Here is a 19,806-nt window from a genome sequence, read left to right as displayed (position 1 = left end):
ATAGGATTCCTAGGGACTTGAGAAACCATGATAGAAGACTGGTGTATCAAGGGAAAAAAAAACATGGGAAAAATGAGATAATTTGAAATGATTTGTAAATAGTAATGAAATAGTTTGAATTAAAATATTTTATAAAATTTTAGAAAATGAGAGAAAAATTGAATAAAAATAGTATGACTTTAAAATATTGTTAAAAAATAATTTTTTAATATTATTTTTATTTTGAGATTTAAAAAAAAAAAATTATTTTTATATTTTATTTAAAAGTTTGAAAAAGTCATACAGTAACAATTCTTCAGTATACAATCGAACTTGTGGAGTCAATGTAGAGAGAAAAAATTCACAGACTCGGTTCTGTTTCCCTCTCTCCCTCATCTCTCTCTCTCTCTCTCTCTCTCTCTCTCTCTCTCTCTCCCCTATGTCTGCATTCTGCCGTCCACGGCTCCTCTCGCTCATATTGCGTCGCACCTCCCCCTCTCTCTCTACTCAAATCTCGTCTCCCCCGACTACACTTGATCAATTTTTTTAGTTTTTTATAGTGCTCCTCAACCCTAAAAAAATTAATAAATAATAAACAAAGTAGTTGTGGATGTGGTGCAAAGCGGGTACAACACACCTCCTCTCTCTCCTCCGTCTTCAACAACAAGGGTAAACGCCGCCATTTTTCTTCCTTCCACATAGTATCTTAACTCCAGTTTCAGCCTTTGATACTCTCTGAAAGTTGAACAAGAAAACCTATTTCTTAGAATTTGAAAATTTTTTCTTTTTAGTGTAAAATTCTCTCTTTCTTTTTGTAGATTGACATGACTTCCATTGTTGCTAACTTGCCTCCACCATTGCAGGTACATGGTATAGAAATCTGAAGAAACTCCCAGTTTCTTCCATTAGAGGTGAGAGTTTTGGATTCTGAAGGGATTCCTTTGATCTGCAGTTTGCAAAGTAGTGAAACCTGACTGTTTAAATAAAACACGTGGACATCCCACGTCACTGACTCCGCACCGGTTGCAAAGAGAGTTTTGCTTTAAGTAATGATTATATGAAAAAGCTGAAGATTTAAAATTGAAAAGTTTGTATTTGTAGTGTTTTGATATTGACATGAGATGGGTAATATGAGATGAGATGAAAACATCTCTCTGTCCAAACCAGGCCTAAAGGTGAAAAAATAATAGTCGGGAAGAGCCATATGGTAGCTCTGCACCACAAACTAATTTATTTGCGTAACTATAAGCAAACTAGAATAATGTTAGAAGTTTCACCATCAAGTATAATCCTCACGATTATATATCCATTATCACCATGAAGAGTAACAAGTAGCAAATTTGGGCATCAAATTTCTCAGGCTAATGTAGAGGGCCACACTTCAAGGTAGTAGCAGGATACCAGAACATGAAACTACTTAAGCAGATAAATAGCGAGTCATCCATGACTGGAAGCGAGACCAAGCCAGCTCAACTGCAGCTTCATCCTCATCAGGCATTCCCATGCCCTTCCTCCTCTTCACACCATCTGCAGACCTGTTCATGAAAGCATGTGCATTGCCTGGATAAATGTGTACCTCATAGGGAACTCCTGACACCTTCAGCTTTTCCTCCAAAGCCTTGGCAGCCTGAAAACTCAATATATCACAAGATACAATGAGCATGTAGCACAAACCCAAAAGGCAGGTCGTTTCTTTTTCCTGTTTTCTTTTATAAATAATTTCAATGAAGTTGGGTCATTTAAATTGTTCGGTAATCATAACATTAATTATGACAAATTTTAATTTTATCTGTAGAGGGATGGTTGAATCTAAGGTTTATGGGTACACGATATAACTTGATCATCATTTAGCCTCTCCTTTAGTCCACATATTCTCGTCTCATACTTTTCAACAATTCCACCACCTTTTAAATCTCCCAAATGGAAATCACTACTACTGCAAGAACTCAAAACAATATCATCTGGCAATTTTGAAAGGATTTAAATGCCTCAAGCTAGAGAGTTGCTAGAGCTTAGTGAATTGAGTCTTAGATAACTTTTGCAATGAGGTCATCTAGATTTCTATTAATTAGAACACTACATGGAATCAGACAATTTATGAATTGGGAATTTTGGCTTCTGTCCATGCACATGGTTTAAAACAATGGAAGGTAAAAGACAAATTGAACAAAAGCTCATTAGCATCAACAACTAGCCATGGGCAATGGTAAATTTTTACCTATAATGAAAGATGACTAACAATGATTAAGACTGATGGCTATAAAGGAAGATGCCATACCGTCACATCAGAAAAGCCAACAAAATTATCAAGCTCCCCAAAATGAGCCTGAACGGGAGCCTTAGCTTGGGCAGGGTCTGCAAGTTCTGATGACGGAACTCCATAGAATGCAACAACAGCATCAACCTCAGGAACCAGAACAGAACTAGCAATAGATAGAGCACCCCCCATGCAAAAACCCGTTACACCTACCTATTTGAATGAAGCCATAAGTTTGCTTTTTTTGATAAGTAAAATCCACCTAACCATAAGTTTGCTTTTTGAAATGTTAATATCATTCATCCCTTAAACTTCAGCCATGTAAATGAGGATAGCAAAAAGCACTAGTTAACTATGCCTTTTTGTGGAGTGACATCGTAGAAAAAGCATTCCAAGGAGTCAAAATAATTTCATTCACATGCATTGGATCATACATAGGAAATAATCATGTACCATTAAGGCCAATCTCATGGCAGTATAAATAAAATTGTGAGCAACAGAAAAAAAAAAAAAAAACATCACAAGTTATAGATTGTTGATCCCTGAGGACCATGCTTTATAGATGGTAAAATTTTTTTTTATTAAGTTAATTGTAAAATGCCACTATTATGATGCAACTTAAATCAGTCATTCAGATTCTTTATTTATCCAACAAAAAAACAACAAACCTTCTTTGAGCCATTTGCTTTAAGCCAGTTAACTGAAGCACGGATATCTTTCACAGCACCTTGCCAATCAAGACCATCCATCAAATGTTGTGCTTCTGCAACATCCAGACCGAGCTTTCCCCGATACAAACTGAAGTAAGAAGTAAAAAGTAACAACACTCAAACAAATAAAACATTAATGTGGAATAATGATGACATTGATAAATAACTAATTTGTATATAGAAAGAAGCACGTATTGTTACTCTGGGATAAGTGCTTTAAAACCAGGGCCAAGTTGAGAAATTTTCACAGCATGGTTCTTGATTTCGAAGTCAACACCCCACCACTCTTGAAGCACAACAATCCCAGGAGCATCTTCTTTGCCGACTACGTATGCATCAAATGCCTGATCAATTATGAAAATAATAAATTAATATATAAGGAAACTATCAGTGCACAATGCAATAAAGTAAGAATATTCAGCTATATAGTGGACTTTTAAGATGGATGCAATGAAACACCTTAACATGACATGCATAATATATTGAGCTGACATACTCGGTATCCGGTATCCTTAAATTTGTGAAACAGCAGCTACAAGTGCATCTCCCTTCCTCTAAGCATCATCGTATATACATCCCACATCCCATAAGATTTAGAAACATCACAATTTCAAATTTCACAGCCCATATGAATCTGAGACACTAATCTCCTAGTAAGGTGAAGCACTAAGTTGTATAGAGTGCGTGGAGAAGGCAATGGAACATGCTTGAAAGTTGCTCACTCCAAAAGTAATTAAACGAATCGCCAACCCTTTTACTTTATTCTTCCCAATATTCACAACTAGCACGAAAGACCAAATACTTCATCCACAACTTCCATTAGAGGGAATGAAATTCCCACAAATTGTATTCGGTTAGCTAGTCATTCCCAACGGGTTTTTCAGGCATCCATGGTGTTAGAATAGTCCAATCATTTCTAAAACAAACATTTAGCAGTAAAACCGATGATCATCAAGGAGGGCATTGGAAAATATTTATCGCTGTCGCCACAATTTCCGTAGGATCGCCATCAAAATCAGTCATCTGTTGTCCGGGATGGCTACCATTTTCATTTGTTTCTTTTTCCTTTGATCCTAATTCAATAGATCAATTCAACATCATGGATAGTCATACCTATATTTACAATGCAATTTGATTCACAGCCATTCAATTACACAAGGATATCCAAATGTACTTCAAGTACCAAAAAAATCTCGGCTACATTACAACCCTAATGAGGAACAAAAGTTAAAAACGATTAATAAGAAAATAAACGGTTAATCAAAATCACCAAATAGCTCAAACCCATAATTCAAAACCCGTGAAAAAATTGGAAGGAACAAGAAGAAATAAAAAGAATCAGAATGAGGAAGGAAATGAAAATGAAGCACACATCACAGCAGCTGATTACAAATCTGGTAAGTGAAACTCACAGTGTCGTCCCTCTTAATCTGAATTTTCTTGAAAGCAGAGTCCGCCATTGAACGAACTTGAAGGCGAGAAGCGGAGGGAGAGAGCGTCCGTACAAGTGAGAAAGCTGAGGGTTTGAGGAAGAGTGTGGAAGCTGACGATGTAAAGATGGAAGCTAACATCCTTGCGTCAGTATACTCGGTCGGGGTCTATATGTACCTCATTTGATCGTGGAAAGGAGGTAGAGACGGTGTCGTTTGACTTATTTCCCTTCACAACGTGGAGATGGGAAATGATTACTAAAAGCTGTTGCTTTTTTAGCACGATATCTCTAATTTTAAATGGACTTATTAATTTTTTTTCAACTTTTATAAAAACTTAGGATAAATTATTTACTACCACTTATTTACTACTCTAAAATATATTTAAAAATTTTATTTTTTATTATTTTGAAGTATTTTTTTAATATCCTTAACCATAAAAAAAATTAAAAAATATACAACTCACTTCCGTTACCATTAACTAAAAATTAAAAATTAAAAAAAATAAAGAGAATAGTAAACAAATAGTAAGAAGTAATAAACTTATCATTATATTTATTTTAATAGTTGGCAACAAGAACCTAGCCTAACAAATTTTTTTTAGTAATGTTATATGCAGTTATGGAGTAAGCAAGTACCATGCAGTCGTTTTGAAAAGAATGAGGTCCACCATTTAAAAAATAATTTTTTTCTTGTGAATCTCATATTTATTTAATTTTTTTCAAAGTGATTATATGGCCCTTATACACTCACGACTGCAACTATCAATTTTCAATTCTTTTTAGAAAAATCTTCTTGCAAGCAAATTCAAGCACCAAATCGCGCATCGATACTGACATATAAGGTATCCGTTTAATAAAATAGTGTGAATTGAAGTGGAAATGATTTTCGTGAGATAGATGACATTCTTCTTCTCTCAAAATTTTCCTTTCTTAATTTTTCTTTTCAATAAAAAATATCATGTCGGCATCTATACTAGTACCAAATCGCTTGTACCAAGGCTCATCTAAAGCACCAAGCACTTTGTTTTAAAGCCGTTGCATGTTCAATTTGCTGAAACCAATTGGCAAACAATAGCTATATAGGAAAAAGGAAAATGATTTCTACATAATACTTTTTACAATATTTTATATAACTATATTTTAAATAAGAAATATTTTTATAAAATATATTATAAAAATAATATTATTTTATAAAAATACTCTTATTTTATAATATTATTATACAATATATTATAAAATATATTATGTGTATATAAACCTTAGGCCTCGTTTGTTTTGAAAAAACATCTCATTTCATTTCATCATTATAATTTTTTCAACTTTTAATATAAAATAAAATAAACAATTCAATTTTTTTAAATTTTAAAATAAAAATAATATTAAAAAATATATTTTAATAATATTTTATTTAAATTTTTAACTTTAATCTTATTTCATCTATTCTCATCTCTAAAAACAAACCAAACCTTAATTACATATACGAGGTTGATATATAGAATCCCATTAAAACATCTTCTTTTGATACAGTGCTCCTTGGATTTCTTTTCTTGCCGGTGCCACGTCATTACACGACGGGTCTCTTTTAGGCTGTCTTTGCCTGCATGCATGCAGCCGTGATAACCAAAAAGTTGGACCTGCATGTTTTTCTACATTCTTTTTAATTAATTTTGTCTTTTCTGTTTTCTCAGAGAACCAAAATGATGCATGCGTGACACGTGCAGCCACAGCATGGACATGCATTTTATCAATTCTGTCAGTGCTCGCGTCTGATTTGATACAATTTGAGTGTATGTTTTCTTGGTGATACTTTATATAATTCTTCATCTTTATACTTAAGATAATACTATTTAAAGTATTTACTATATTATTTTATTCAAATCAACAATATCATGATGAATTTAATATGTTTTTTCTTTTGGGAAAACATTGAGATTACCATGTATTTACTAATTCATAATTCATTGGCAAAAGGTTGTCATTTTAACTAATAATATTGATAATAATAGCGTATTAGCCTCTATATTGTTTTCTTGATTTTTTTTAATTAATTAAAAATAATGATAAAATTAATATTAAATAAAAGAGTTGGACTCGTTGTAGATCTTAATTTAACATTTTAATTTACAACACGAGTTGACGGCGGCTATGTGCCACTTGTATCAGCACCAATAATATCTTTTTATGGATAATACTACGAGGACCGATATTTAACCGAAGAAAGTGTACCAATGAGTATAAATGTACTTTTTTTTATTTTTTTTTCTCTTTTCTTTTAATCATTTTTTATGCAGTTGTAAATATTTTTAAAAAATAAAAACAAAATCAATTCATTGATATTCACTTTCTTAATCATTAAGTAAAAAAGATTAAAAATTAAAAACTTAATCCATCACTTTTATTGATTCAACTAGAATTTTCTTCTTTATATATATATATATATATACACGTACGAGAAGTTGCGAGACTTAATTGGACATTTTTGGGCACAAGCTGACGATAATCCTGGACCACTTGTATTAGTTTGTGTTAGAAAACGTACAATAGTATCTTTTTTACCCTATAAATATGCTCCTTCAAAGATTTATCACTCTCACGAGGGCAAGAAGAAAAACCTTACTAGCTTCCAAAGGCCTCCATAGTAGTCCGTAGTACACAGTACGAGTCCCGAGTCCAAACGTTTCTTTTCCCACTACGTATCGCAGCTCTGAAAAAGAGATACACGCAGGCACACACCCAGAGATAAAAAGGTGTAAATTCTTTCAAGATTTTCAATTGGGATATCAATGGCAAACCTTCCAGAATCGCTGTTTTTCTCAGATCCAAGACCGTCATCGTCATCGTTCGGAGCGGGTCCTAGCACGTCCGGAGCCAACACTTACAAAACTTCTGATCATGATCAAGGTGACCCCTCAAGAGCCAAAATATTGCATTTGATTCTTGACCTTAATGATTATCGTACACGAGAGCGCGCTCTTTACCTCCTAGACAAGGTTCGTTTTTATTTTCGTTTTGTTTTTCCGGGAAGCACACACTGCATCATGTTTCTGATTGATCGATATATGTTTGATTCCGGATACGATATTAATGGGGAAAGAACTAGTACTACATCCATGGTTGATGTACGGTGTTTCATTTCTTTTATTAATTTTCCGATGATTTCTCTCTCCAAACAAACAGTCAGTAAGGATATTTACTTATATTTTTTGTTCGTCATTAAAGATTCTGAAGCACATATCATACAGATGATATTTTATATTTGATTATAACTCTATATTTCACATACATATAACAAAAACTCGTATGAATGCATGCAAGTCGATCGGTCCGGTCGATTGAGTGTCACAACTAAATCTGTTTGATTTCATGTACAGCACGCCACTTTGAGGGTGCAAGAACTCTAATTCCTTTCATAAGTTGATTGGTTGCCAAGAAAATTTATCATAGATGATATTTTATTTTTGATTATAACTTTGCATTTCACACACATATAACAAAAATTCATATGAATGCAAGGCGGTCGGATTGAGAGTCTGAACCAAATCTTTTTGATTTTTCATGGACAAACATGCCATTTTGAGGGTGTAAGAACTCTTATAATAAAGAACTCCTCTCATTGGTTGATTGGTTGCCAAGAAAATAACGGGAGAGAAAAGAATGTATACAACTTTTTGAGGTTTAATTTTTATCGCTTTTCCCATTCTGTTTTGGTATCCAAAGTCCAAACAAACGAACCATTTAACATTTTCTTTCGTGATGATTTATAGCGCACTTAGCCGATTTGGGCATTTCTTTGTCATATTTGTCGTGTAATTAAAATTGTTAATGCAAAATATAAATAGACGCATATATAAATGGTTAGAGACGTCATCACTTCAATGTGGCCCATTAATTTGATTATTACATACAGTTTTGGGACAAATGCTAGAATTTAAATTTGAGGGTGCAACAGTACTTCGATCCTAATAAAGGATTCCGCTTTTTTCTTCTTGGAGTCCATTTTAACAGTACTGTAAAAACCAATATATATAAAAGCGAAAGTTTTTCTTCCCCAATAATCGAATTTTATTGATTTTTCTGTTTTAGATTACCCTTATTTAAAGGAGATCTAGTCTGACATGGGTATGGGTTGAGCTGGTTTTGGTTATTGTTCTAGGTGCATTGTAATTCATGTTTTCCATAATCTTGGTATCAGCTTTGGAAATATTCTAATGCCTTGCATCAAGGGTTGCTATATATATATATATATATATATACATATATATATATATATATATATATATATATATATTGACTCCAAAGAAAAGGCCTTAATTGTACTCGATCTAAGCAAGCGTTATACTCCAAGTTGATGCAGAACTTTTGTACGTATATGATCAGTACTACTCAGAACAAGAAAACCTGGCCTCTTAGATGCATGCAGTGATAATAAATAAAACTTACAAGCTATTGAAGAATAGAATAGTTGTACTGCGGTGTTCAATATTATAAATCACCTGCGTCACAAACAGCCCAAAAAATTTAGTAGGTTGTTGCTACTAATTGGAGTCCTCCTAAGTATAAATCACCTAAATTCAATTCAGATATTAATGTTGATAGAACATGAAAATTAGAATTCTAAGAAACAAAAGTAGACTTACGTGAAAACAATCAGTAGCAAAGTTCAAAGAAAATAGTAGAATATTATGTAAATTTAGAAATCTTGGACCCATATATATGTATAGATAGATAGTCTGATAGATCGAATATCAAGTCATGCATATAATTAAAGATGCTAATTTTAATAAAGGTCGAATACTAATCTACAAAGATGATCATCTTGTTAATGTCATAAGGATCTCTAGGTAGTTTATAATAATTTACTGATTGACACTCCTTTATGTGTCGTGCCAGGACATTGATGACCAAAGCACTTTTATAAACAGAAATTTAATTACTCAAAAGCCATCAAATTTTCGAAGAACTTTTCAACAATTCAACGACAGTTTATACAGTAAGCTGAAACTTAGGATTTTGGCAGCCGATTGCCATCTCTATGATTACTTTTTAATTTTTTTCTCAGAGTAGGGGATCAATTCGTGAAGATTTACCTCTATTGTTATGGAATTCTTTCGGTACGATATACTCGCTCTTAAAGGTATGGCATGCCACTCCATCCGCTGGATGCCTTTTCCATTCATTAATAAACTTTAACTGAGTTTTGCTAATAGCATTTTGATCACCTTTGTCTTACATTAATTTGTTTATTTCTCTAACACATTAAATTCTAAATTAATTACACCCATTTGCAATTGAGGCTTTCTTTTGTTTCCTATATATATATATATATATATATCATGTATTTGAAACTGACTTTCAATTTCAAGATTGACGTTTACAATTGAACCTACTATCATTAATATTTCAGGAAATACTCGATGTATACCGCTTAATATCAGCCCAAAACCTAACACAAAGAGCATCGAATCGTGTATGCTGTGCTCTTGCTCTATTTCAGGTTACAATATTGGCTTTATATAGCGCCACTATCTAATTCTACTTTTATTTACTTTCTTTTTGTTTTTTCCTATTTAATTGATTGGATGATATGCTCATTTTTATGTTTGAAAAGTACATATAATATGGGCCGCATGTTTTCATTTTCAGAAAAATAATTATCAAGTTAGCACTGCATTGTTCTTTTTCTTCCATGTAAGATCAATTTGCTGGTGTACTCTTTTATGAGGTTTTTCAATCATTCTCATGACATTGATCAGTATATGTACTGTTAACTAACTTTTGGTTATAGATGGAAGACGTTTCTCTTGAGTGATCAAACCATAACTAGCATTTTTTTCCCCTTTGGATGCCATTCCTTCTAAAGAAGTAACTATATATACATTAATGTTTTCCAAAGGTCTTACACTGTCATTGTCCAGTTACATGTTTAACTCTTTTTCCTTTCTTTCTTTCTATTTATGATGTGCTTCCATGCTCGGAGAGTTTTCATTACAATTTAAGAAGCAACTGATCATACATTGTTTTCATTTACAGTGCGTAGCTTCTCACCGAGATACAAGGATGCGGTTTATCAAGGGTAATTTTACGCAATCCCAAAAAGAATGGCTATTGTTTTGATTCAGAAGAAGTCCAATTTACATCTTAGTTTCATTACTAGCAAAAATAGCAACGTACAGGACTTAACCATTCCATGATTGAGAAGTAGGATGAAAAATTGGACTGACATATGGGGGTTGTGTTTTTTAATCCTATTTTCTGGTGACATATATATAGAATTGAATCATATGCGCCATGTGATTTTTCTGAATCTTCACATAGTTCATATAAATTCATCCTAGAAAAAGTTGTTCATGTCTTTTATTTAGCCTTTTTTTGTACCTTCTGTTTTCTTATAGAATTATGGAAGTGATCTAATATGCCTTGTAGATGGAGTTAAGCATTGTTACAAGTTGGTTGCCTTTTAGGGATATGGTGACCTTCTGATTGAAATTCATGATCTTTTTGCAGCTAGAATTCCATCGTATCTATTCCCTCTACTTAACATTGAGAACAAGGAAAGGCCATATGAACATCTAAGGCTTACCAGCTTAGGTGTTATCGGTTCCTTAGTGAAGGTAATCTTTCCTTCAACCTCTTCAGTAGTCTTTAAGCACTTTGTTTTCCCATGTTCCTTGATATATATATATATATATATATTTTCTCACCCAATTTGATTGTTGATAGTTAAAGTTTGTTTCGAAAATTGCATGGTAAACGTTTGTTCCAATCAGAACACATATATTTCCTGTATTATGCAGGAAACAGAGTCTCTGCTTCATGGGAAATATCCATTCTCTGTATAGACTTGATTGCTTTTTAACTACATTTTCATCCTTGTTTCTACCTGAAGGCTGGTGATGCAGAAGCTGTTAGTTACCTTCTAGAAAATGAAATATTTATTTATTGCCTTCGCTGCATGGAGGTGGGCGGTGAATTGTCAAAAACAGTAAGTACTGGCTGCGATTTCTTAATTCTATGAACTGTGAAATACTTTCATTGATTGTACATGTTCAATCATTTTGTAAGCAAACTAGAGCTTGATTTTTCAATATTTGCAAGCAAAACTCGAGTAGTCTTTTACTCTCAAGACAAGCTGAGCCAAAGCTCGATTGAACTTTCAGCTAGAATGCAATTTGAGTTTAGTGGACAGTTTAAACAAGAAAAAGAAATATCACAAGCGCATTTTATTTTCATTTTTATATTCTGTCCAACCGCATGTATGCAATATCTAATTAATCATATGGATTGTTGTTCCTTTGTATGTATAAATGCTTAATTCTGATCAGAAATTAGTCATGAACTTGCATGTTAATATATTTGACACTACAGGTTGCCACATATATTGTTCAAAGAATTATTATAAACGAGGAGGGGTTGAGGTATTGCTGTGCTTTTGCACAACGGTTTTATACTTTGAGTCGTGCTTTGGGGAACATGTTGGAATGTCGTGCTGAGCTACCCGGAAAACGGCTGCTAAAATATATTATCTATTGTTATCTGAGGCTCTCACATAATCCAAGGTCAACCCAACGTTAATCATGTGCATGTGAAATGTTAAGATCAGTCTCTATCTATTCATGACATGGATTATAATTCTTATTGAAATGCTAGGGCACGTGATGGTTTGAGAACTTGCCTTCCCGCCAGCTTAAGAGATCCCGACATCATCAACCTCCTCCGTGTAAGTTCGTCGCTGACTTCATTTACATTCCTGATGTTTTTGCACTTTGGAAATTTTGTAATAGAGCAAGCAAAATACGTACTTTAATGACTCCATCTTGTATGACTTTCCTTTCAGGATGACCCAACAACCGTCGGGTTTCTGCAACAATTACTTTACAACGTCTCCATGGGACACCAATATACTGTTATATAAGAGTTATACGTAGGAGGCTAAACAGAACAAACACAACTCTGGAATCCAAGCTTTCCCAGCACAAGTAAAATTAGCATGTATTCTCTGTAGAAAAAGAGCGTTTTTGTACTTTTTTTTCTTAGCACTTGGATGGACGAAAATGTCTTCCAATATTTGGTCTAGATAGATGAATGTCATTTGATTGCCCTTGTTGTAATTGGGTATCTGACAAAAACGCCATTCAAATATGATCCTGACATGCTTTTTAAGGTTGGCTTCTATAGACAGTTCGTTTAATTTTATCCATTTTATCTCTCTTATTGGAACCGCTTATGCATTGATGTCAAGTTCTTGATAGGACTTTCAGTTTTTCGCTTCTCCGGGTCATCATGTCCCGTCCCATGTGGTTCCAAAGAAACACTGCATTTTCTTGTTCAGATGGATAACTTCGACCATGTTTGGTTTAGGAAAACATTAAAAAACATTTTATTTTGGTTTTCATGGTTTTCAATACACTTTAAAAAACATTTTATTTTGGTTTTGGTTCTCAAAAAATTGCACGATCTCAACTTATTGGAATGGCTTGTGCATTGATGTTGTGCCCCTGATGAGGGATTCACTTCTCCTGATCTTGTCTCTAGCATGGTTCCAAAGAAATGTTGTGTTTCCTTCTATAGATAGGAAGTAGGGTTGGGCAACAGGGGGCGGCCATCCCAATGCCTCGGCCCCGCCTGCAGGGGAAACAAGGGGAGGTCTGGGCCCAGGCCTGCCCCTCCTCACCCCACCCCCCGGGCTGGGCTTAAGCCCAAACCAAAACATATATATATATATATATATATATAATTCATTACCATCATTTTGGTAACACATTTTTTTTTTTTTAAACAAATGCCGAAACGATATCGTTTTGGGGTTACCCTAAATCTCCCGCCCCTGTAGACTCTCTTCTCTTCCCCCTCCCTCTCTCTCTCTTTCTTCTATGGCTTTCTATTCGGGTCTCCCTCATGCAATCACAATCCTCTACTACTCATCCTCCTCCTCCTCGATTCCTCATCTCCGAGTCCGTGAGTTTTTTTTTACTAGTTTCAATATTTTTTTTCGATTTGGAACATTCGATGTGTATTGCGTTGTAGATTTTATTTGTATTTTGTTCATTACTGTGGATATTTTGTGTAATTTTGTATTTTGTTATGTTTTCTCTTTTGTTTGATTTATTTTTCCATTCCGCACTCAGGCACACGAACGGGAACCCGCTCCCGAGATACAATGGCGTATACGGGGTGAGGGAAGGGGGCTCCATAGGGCGTGGATAGCACTCCTAATGGAAAGTTTCCACCTTGTTTGGTTTTAGTAAAATTCTCTGAAATCTTGTGTTGGTTTTCACTAAATTTCAGATTTTCAAATCAAACATTTTCATACACAAAAAACAAACTACATTATTTCAATTTCCCAACTTTTCATCCCATCATTATACAGACAAAAATCAAAACTACTTTATAAATTTCAAACCAAAAGTATTCCTAAAAACTTATATCCAAATATCTTTTAACCTCTCTCTTTCCACTTTCACAAATCCCAACACGAAACTTATTTAAAAAAAATATATTCAAAACTCACTTCCACCAAAACCCAATGAAAAATATATCTAAAAAAGTTATCTAACATCCTCAAGTTTTTTTTTATAAACAAACATGGTCGTCATTTCCTAGATCGTTCTAGGTTCTTTTATACACTATTTCTCCTTCTTGTCTTCGATTGGATGCTTTGCTTGGCAATACTTCCATGTCACAGTCTCACTTCCCTTGTACTAGCAAGAACAAATAGAAAGAAAGAATGCAAGAAAGAAAACAAAGAACCAAGAATTTGAATCTTTATTCTTGGAAGAGGTTTTCGAGTAACCTTCTACCTGGCACTTCACTTCAGTTCATCACAAGTTTGATCAAGATATAATTCTCAAGCTAACTCAGCTTTATATACCATTAAGAATGCTAACTAACAATGAAAAACATATCATTTATACTTGAGACCCAAAACACAATGTTTCATTACAATAAAGACTCAAACGCAACGTTTCACTTAATGCACCAACACAGTCTTTTTTCCTCTTATAAAACGCATCGTATGACTAAACCCGAACGACCCGTTTAAACTTCAGTCTATTAATAATGTTGTTCCTCATTTTCCCAGCAAATCACCCTATAACTCATCCTAGAATTCATCTTACATTCCCTTCCCCTTAAGGCCCTTGACCCCAAGGCCACTTACAACTCCCTATCCATTAAAGGACCTTGCCCACAAGGTGTAGGCAAAGGTTGTGGAGCTTCCACAAAGACTCCAAGGAACTGTCCTCTATTGGTACTCCCAATCATTTGACTAGAACCTCAGTGACTACATAATTCCCAACTTTCTCCATTCTTCTCTCTAGTTTATATTCAGGCTCAGGTTGAATATGCCCTTGTGGGTCCAATGGAGGTAATGTAGGTAATGGAGTGATTTGTTGCCTCAACTTTTTCTTCAAACATGACAAATGGAAAACTGAGTGAAGTTTGGAAGTGAGGGTAAGTTTAATCTATAGGCCATTGTCCATATTTTTGCAACCACTTGAAAATGACAAAATTATCTTGGGGCTAGTTTCAAATTATGGCGCATTGAGACTGTTTTCTGCATGTAAGGTTGTAGCCTTAAAAATACTCATTCTCCCAACTCAAAGCTCCTCTCAGTCTTCTTCTTGTCTACAAACAATTTCGTTCTCTGTTGGGCATTGTGCAAGTTCTCTTTCAATAATGATAAAAGTTGCTCCATTGACCTCAACTATAGATATACTGCAGCATTAGCAGTTATTCCTTAAACATAAGTGAGCAACTTAGGTGGAGGATACCCATGAGGGCTTCAAAGGGAGAAATCTCAATGGAAGAGTGATTTGTGGTGTTATAACATCATTCAGCCATAGGAATCCACATGCTCCATTCCTTTGACTTGTCATTGTTATAACATCTTAAATAACCCTCCAAACACTTGTTTAATGCTTCAGTTTGTCCATCAAACTGAGGATGATAAACTAAGCTGAAAGCCAATGATGTCCCTTTTAAATTAAATAACTCTTTCCAAATAGAGCTGGTGAATATTGGGTCCCTATTCGAGACAATAGACATGAACAGCCCATGAAGTTTAAAAACTCTAGGAAAAAAAAAACTAAGCCACTTTACTTGTTGTGTAGGGGTAAGAAAAAGGGAAAAAATAGGCAAACTTTGTAAGTTTGTCCACCACTATTAACACTACAGTCGAGTCATTTGAGAGAGGGAGGTCTTCAATGAAGTCTATGGAAATGTCTACTGGGAGCTGGCAATGGATGCAGTAAACCAGCTAGATGGAGGGTTTCATACTTATTAGCTTGGCACAAATCACACTCTCTCACAAGCTTCTTAATGTCCTTATGCATTCCCTCCCAATAACAATCTATTTTGGTCTTCTGCAATGTTTTATGATAGCCCACATGTCCTACTTGTGGACTTTGATGTATATGCTGTAGTATTCTAGCCTTAAATGGTAAAGAAAGGGCCACCACTAGCTTTCATTTCCTTGGAAATAAGCCTTGCTGTAGTGAGTAGTACTTTGGACCCTATCCACCTTGATGAAGTTGGGAGTAAATCTCATTTAGTTTACGAGCCAACAAATAACTTTGTTTCAATTCTTCTATCCACAATGGAGTTGGAAATAAAATTAAAGCTATAGTAGTTGTTTCCTCGGCCTCGACCCTCCTTGAAAGTGCATTAGCCACTTTATTATTATTGTTCCATCTTCTATAATCAATCTAAAGTCGTGTTCCGTCAACTTTGATATCCACTTTTGTTGTGCATCAATCCCCACCTTTTGTTTCAACAAATACTTCAAAACCTATTGATCAATTTTGATGTTAAAGATCTACCCCAACAAGTATGGTCTCCATTTGTTGACTGCATACACCAGAGCCAGCAACTCCTTTTTATATGTTAACAACAATAAAGCCTTTCTCTTCAAAGCCGTGTTGTAAAAGATAATGGGCTAGCCTTCCTACAAAAGCACAACCCCCAAACCTACCCCAAAAGCATCACATTCAATTATGAAGCTTTTGAAAAAATCAGGTAACTTCAAAACAGGAGGTTGAGTGACAACCTGCTTCAGCTGGAGGAAAGCTTTGGTTGCTTCTTTAGACCAAACAAATGAACTTTTCTTCAACAACATAGTTAATGAGGTTGCTATGGATCCATAGTGCCTTATGAACTTCCTATAGTAACCCATGAAGTCTAAAACCCTCTCAATGATTTCAATGAGGTAGGCATAGGCCACTCCACCATTAAGGCAATTTTTTATAGGTTAGCCTTCACTCCACTGCCATAAATGATATGCCCTAAGTAGTCAATTTTAGCAACTTCAAACCTACACTTTGACATCTTTGTATACAAACTATGTTGCCTCAATACCTCCAAAACAAATCTTAAGTACACTACAGACTCATAAAGGGTCTTGCTGTAAACCAAAATGTCATCAAAGAAGACTAAAATAAATCTACTTAGGAAAGGTTTGAATACTTTATGCATTAACCCTTGGAATGCAGCAAGGGCATTTGTAAGGCCAAAAGGCATTACTAAGAACTCATAGGGGCCTTCATGAGTTCTAATTGTTGTCTTTTGGATATCCTCTTCCTTAACTCTAATTTGATGATAGCTCAACCTCAAATCCAACTTAGAAAACATTATTTCTCCAAAATGTTGATTAAGCAACTCATCAATGACAGGTATGAGAAATTTTTCCTTGATGATTTCTTGATTTAATGCTCGGTAATCCACACACATTCTCCAGCTTCAATCTGCCTTTAAAGGAATTTGACTAGGTCTCACCACCCCAGACTTCAGCAAGTCTTGAATAATTTTCTCAATTTATGTTTTCTGATAGTGTGGATACCTATAGGGTCTGACTGACACAGGAGAAGTTTTTTTCTTCAAGGAGATTTGATGATCAAAAGCTCTCATAGGCAGCAGCCCAACTGGTTATCCAAAAACTTCCTCAAATTCATCAATGACTTATGTTACTTTCTTCTAAGGACTTTCAGCCTTTTTTCCCTAATCCATTGCTACTAACTACAAGAACCAACCTTGACTTCTCGCAAAATAGGACTTCAAACACTTCTCTCATGTTCGCACTTCTATATTTTCATAATCAAGTCCTTGCAAGGTCATAGTGATCTTCCCCACAACAAACTCATATACATCATGGTGAAGTCCCAATTAATGGGCCCCAAAGTTTTCAGCTACTAAACCCCAAGCACAATGTCACAGTCCCCCAAAGTCAACACATGAAAAGGAACTGCCAATCTTGAGCCTTGGATCTTGATCACTTCTTCACATCTTCCCTTGCTCAACACCTTATCTCCATTAACCACTCTGACTTGTAAACTGTAATCATTTTGGATTCTCAATTTAGCTGCTTGAACCTCTAATGGATTCAAGAAGTTATGAGTGCTTCCTGAATCCTCCAAAATTTTCACTGAAAATCCTCCAATCCTTCAAAGCAATCTCATGACATTATTGCTAGGACACCCCGAGATAGCATGGATGTATATCTCCAAGTTTTCATCCTCCCCCCATTGGTCTCTTCTCTAAGCTATTCAACCTGTCATTATTATCTACATTTTCTACCCCCTTCACTATATAATCCTCAACTTGCAGAAAGTAAACCTTTGGATTTACACACGTGTTAGGTTCCATTTCTCTTCACAATGATAATAAAGCCTCTTCATTCTCTTTTCATCCATTTGTGAAGAGAATTTTTTTTTTTTTAACTGGAATATTAGGCTTCAGTACTCTACTCTTTTCTCCCATTGTTTGAAAGGGCCCCTCTCAACATTTACTCCACCATGTCTCCATGTTCTCCTAAATGGCATTAAGTATTCCTTGTGGATCTTTAATAATCTAAAGCTGCATTAAGGTTGATAGGATTGAGCATTCATATAGGCAAACAAATCTCATCTCTTCAATCCACTTAAGAAATAGTTCAACTTATGCCTTTCTAGCATACCCTTATTATGTTAGATAACCCTTCAAACTAGGCCTTGTAGGCAACAATAGAAGAGGTTTGCTTGAGGCGAGTTAGAGCCTCCATAGAGTCATCATATGTATTGGCCGAAACCTAATCTACAAGGCCTTCACAAATGAATCCCATCCAGTAAAATCCCACAATCCATGGCATCTTGGTACCATACTAAGGCCTCACCTTCCATATGGTAAGAAGCCATCAAAAGTCTATGGTTGAAAGGTGTTTGATGGAATCTAAAATATTTGGTGGCTTTGAAAATCCACCTAGCAGAATTATTCCCATCAAAATGGGGAAACTCCAACCTAACTCCTTGGGGTAAAAAACTCCTCTCATCATATGATTAATCATTATTCACTAATCATATCAGTTAGCTGGCCTAACCTATCGGTAATTCCATGGATGGGGTGGTGATAATCATCCAATTGATTATACATGGTAGTAATACTATGAGGTTTATATATACTAAACTATTAGTCTATTTATATTATAGTATAAGTATATTATTTTATAATAACTAGTTTGTACTGGTATTGTATTGAACTTAACTATATAAGTTCTAGTTATATAACTAATAAACTATACTAGTATATATGATCAATATATAAATAATATATATTTTTATAATATATGTACAATATTGGAATCAGAGCTGGAGTAAGAGAATAAGTCAAAATCCAATCGGACCGGAGTGGAGTCGATTAGACAATACCTCCAATTCCAACTCCAACTAGAAAATTAAAAAAAAAAAAAAAAAAAAATCTGACTCTGACTTCATTTTGTCAAAGCTCTGATTATGACGGTACAACGTCGAATTTTCAGGTTTTTGCTCAATCCTACTAAAACTCATCCTAGAATTCATCTTACATTCCATTTCTTCATCCTGCATCAAGTCTAAGCACGAGCTTGATCTATTCTTCCCTTTTCACAATTCAATTCCTTTTTCTTGGAATTTTTTCCAAACTCCATCCATTCTCAAGGTTGTTCTCAGGTAGGTTTTCATGAGTATTTTTCTCTCACTATTCTTCATTTTTGGAAGGCAAAAGTCTCGGTTTCTCTGGGTCTTTGCGTGTTGGTGCTCGCTTGATCTTGTGAGGTAATTTTTCCTGCCATTTTCACTCCTTGGTGTCTTCCGGAACACCACCTCTCTGAGGAGAAAAAATATTCTCCAAACCATCAGTTAAAATTGGCTACTTGTCAAACTTCGCAGGTTTGGTTGCAGGAAAAATACCTTTCACCTAATCTTTAAGCTTTGTGCATAGGACAATTTACCATTGTGCTTCACCAGCTTCCTTTCAAACTTCATAGATTTGGCTCCCTCTCTATACACCTTCTATTTGCATTTTTGCCTCTTGGAATGAGAGGTATACATTTCCCTTGACGTGGCACTCAAATTGCTAGGGTATTTTAATAGAGATTGGCTAATAAGGCAAATGGAAATCAAGCAAATGCCGCCCTCACTAGTACT

The 19,806-nt window shown here is 34.8% G+C and overlaps 2 protein-coding genes across 4 annotated transcripts; one reads left to right on the top strand and one right to left on the bottom strand.

Annotated features, from left to right (window-relative positions):
• Positions 1-1,052: 1,052 nt before the first annotated feature.
• LOC108980651 (protein usf) lies at positions 1,053-4,567 on the bottom strand. The gene is made up of 5 exons (XM_018951653.2): positions 4,359-4,567; positions 3,148-3,290; positions 2,905-3,034; positions 2,258-2,449; positions 1,053-1,606 (listed from the first exon to the last, which is right to left on the bottom strand). Exons 1-5 carry the CDS (start codon positions 4,515-4,517, stop codon positions 1,397-1,399), a joined length of 834 nt encoding a protein of 277 aa, XP_018807198.1. The 5' UTR covers positions 4,518-4,567; the 3' UTR covers positions 1,053-1,396.
• A 2,422-nt stretch (positions 4,568-6,989) lies between these two features.
• On the top strand, positions 6,990-12,571 carry LOC108980646 (CCR4-NOT transcription complex subunit 9-like). Of its 3 annotated transcripts, none has more exons than XM_018951645.2 (9): positions 6,990-7,368; positions 9,438-9,512; positions 9,783-9,845; positions 10,409-10,451; positions 10,883-10,989; positions 11,265-11,360; positions 11,744-11,934; positions 12,026-12,095; positions 12,213-12,571. In XM_018951645.2, the coding sequence occupies exons 1-9, from the start codon at positions 7,162-7,164 to the stop codon at positions 12,288-12,290; spliced, it is 930 nt and encodes a 309-aa protein (XP_018807190.1). In that variant the 5' UTR covers positions 6,990-7,161; the 3' UTR covers positions 12,291-12,571. The 3 variants fall into 3 exon arrangements, with proteins under 3 accessions (XP_018807190.1, XP_018807189.1, XP_018807191.1); XM_018951644.2 differs by having other exon boundaries at positions 9,783-9,872; XM_018951646.2 differs by lacking the exon at positions 9,438-9,512 and having other exon boundaries at positions 9,783-9,872.
• Positions 12,572-19,806: the final 7,235 nt, after the last annotated feature.

This window comes from Juglans regia, chromosome 1 (assembly GCF_001411555.2).
Source record: "Juglans regia cultivar Chandler chromosome 1, Walnut 2.0, whole genome shotgun sequence".
In the NCBI taxonomy this organism is placed as follows: Eukaryota; Viridiplantae; Streptophyta; class Magnoliopsida; order Fagales; family Juglandaceae; genus Juglans; species Juglans regia.
This window is presented reverse-complemented; position numbering and strand designations above follow the sequence as displayed.

Excerpts from the sequence above, each read along its gene's own strand:
- LOC108980646 (XM_018951644.2), top strand. The coding sequence starts at position 7,162 with ATGGCAAACCTTCCAGAATCGCTGTTTTTCTCAGATCCAAGACCGTCA. Across the intron at positions 10,452-10,882 it reads AAGGATGCGGTTTATCAAGG|CTAGAATTCCATCGTATCTA; the intron begins GTAATTTTACGC and ends ATCTTTTTGCAG. Across the intron at positions 11,935-12,025 it reads AGGCTCTCACATAATCCAAG|GGCACGTGATGGTTTGAGAA; the intron begins GTCAACCCAACG and ends TTGAAATGCTAG.
- LOC108980651 (XM_018951653.2), bottom strand. The coding sequence starts at position 4,517 with ATGTTAGCTTCCATCTTTACATCGTCAGCTTCCACACTCTTCCTCAAA. Across the intron at positions 2,450-2,904 it reads AAGCAAATGGCTCAAAGAAG|GTAGGTGTAACGGGTTTTTG; the intron begins GTTTGTTGTTTT and ends TCATTCAAATAG. Across the intron at positions 1,607-2,257 it reads TTGGCTTTTCTGATGTGACG|GCTGCCAAGGCTTTGGAGGA; the intron begins GTATGGCATCTT and ends TTGAGTTTTCAG.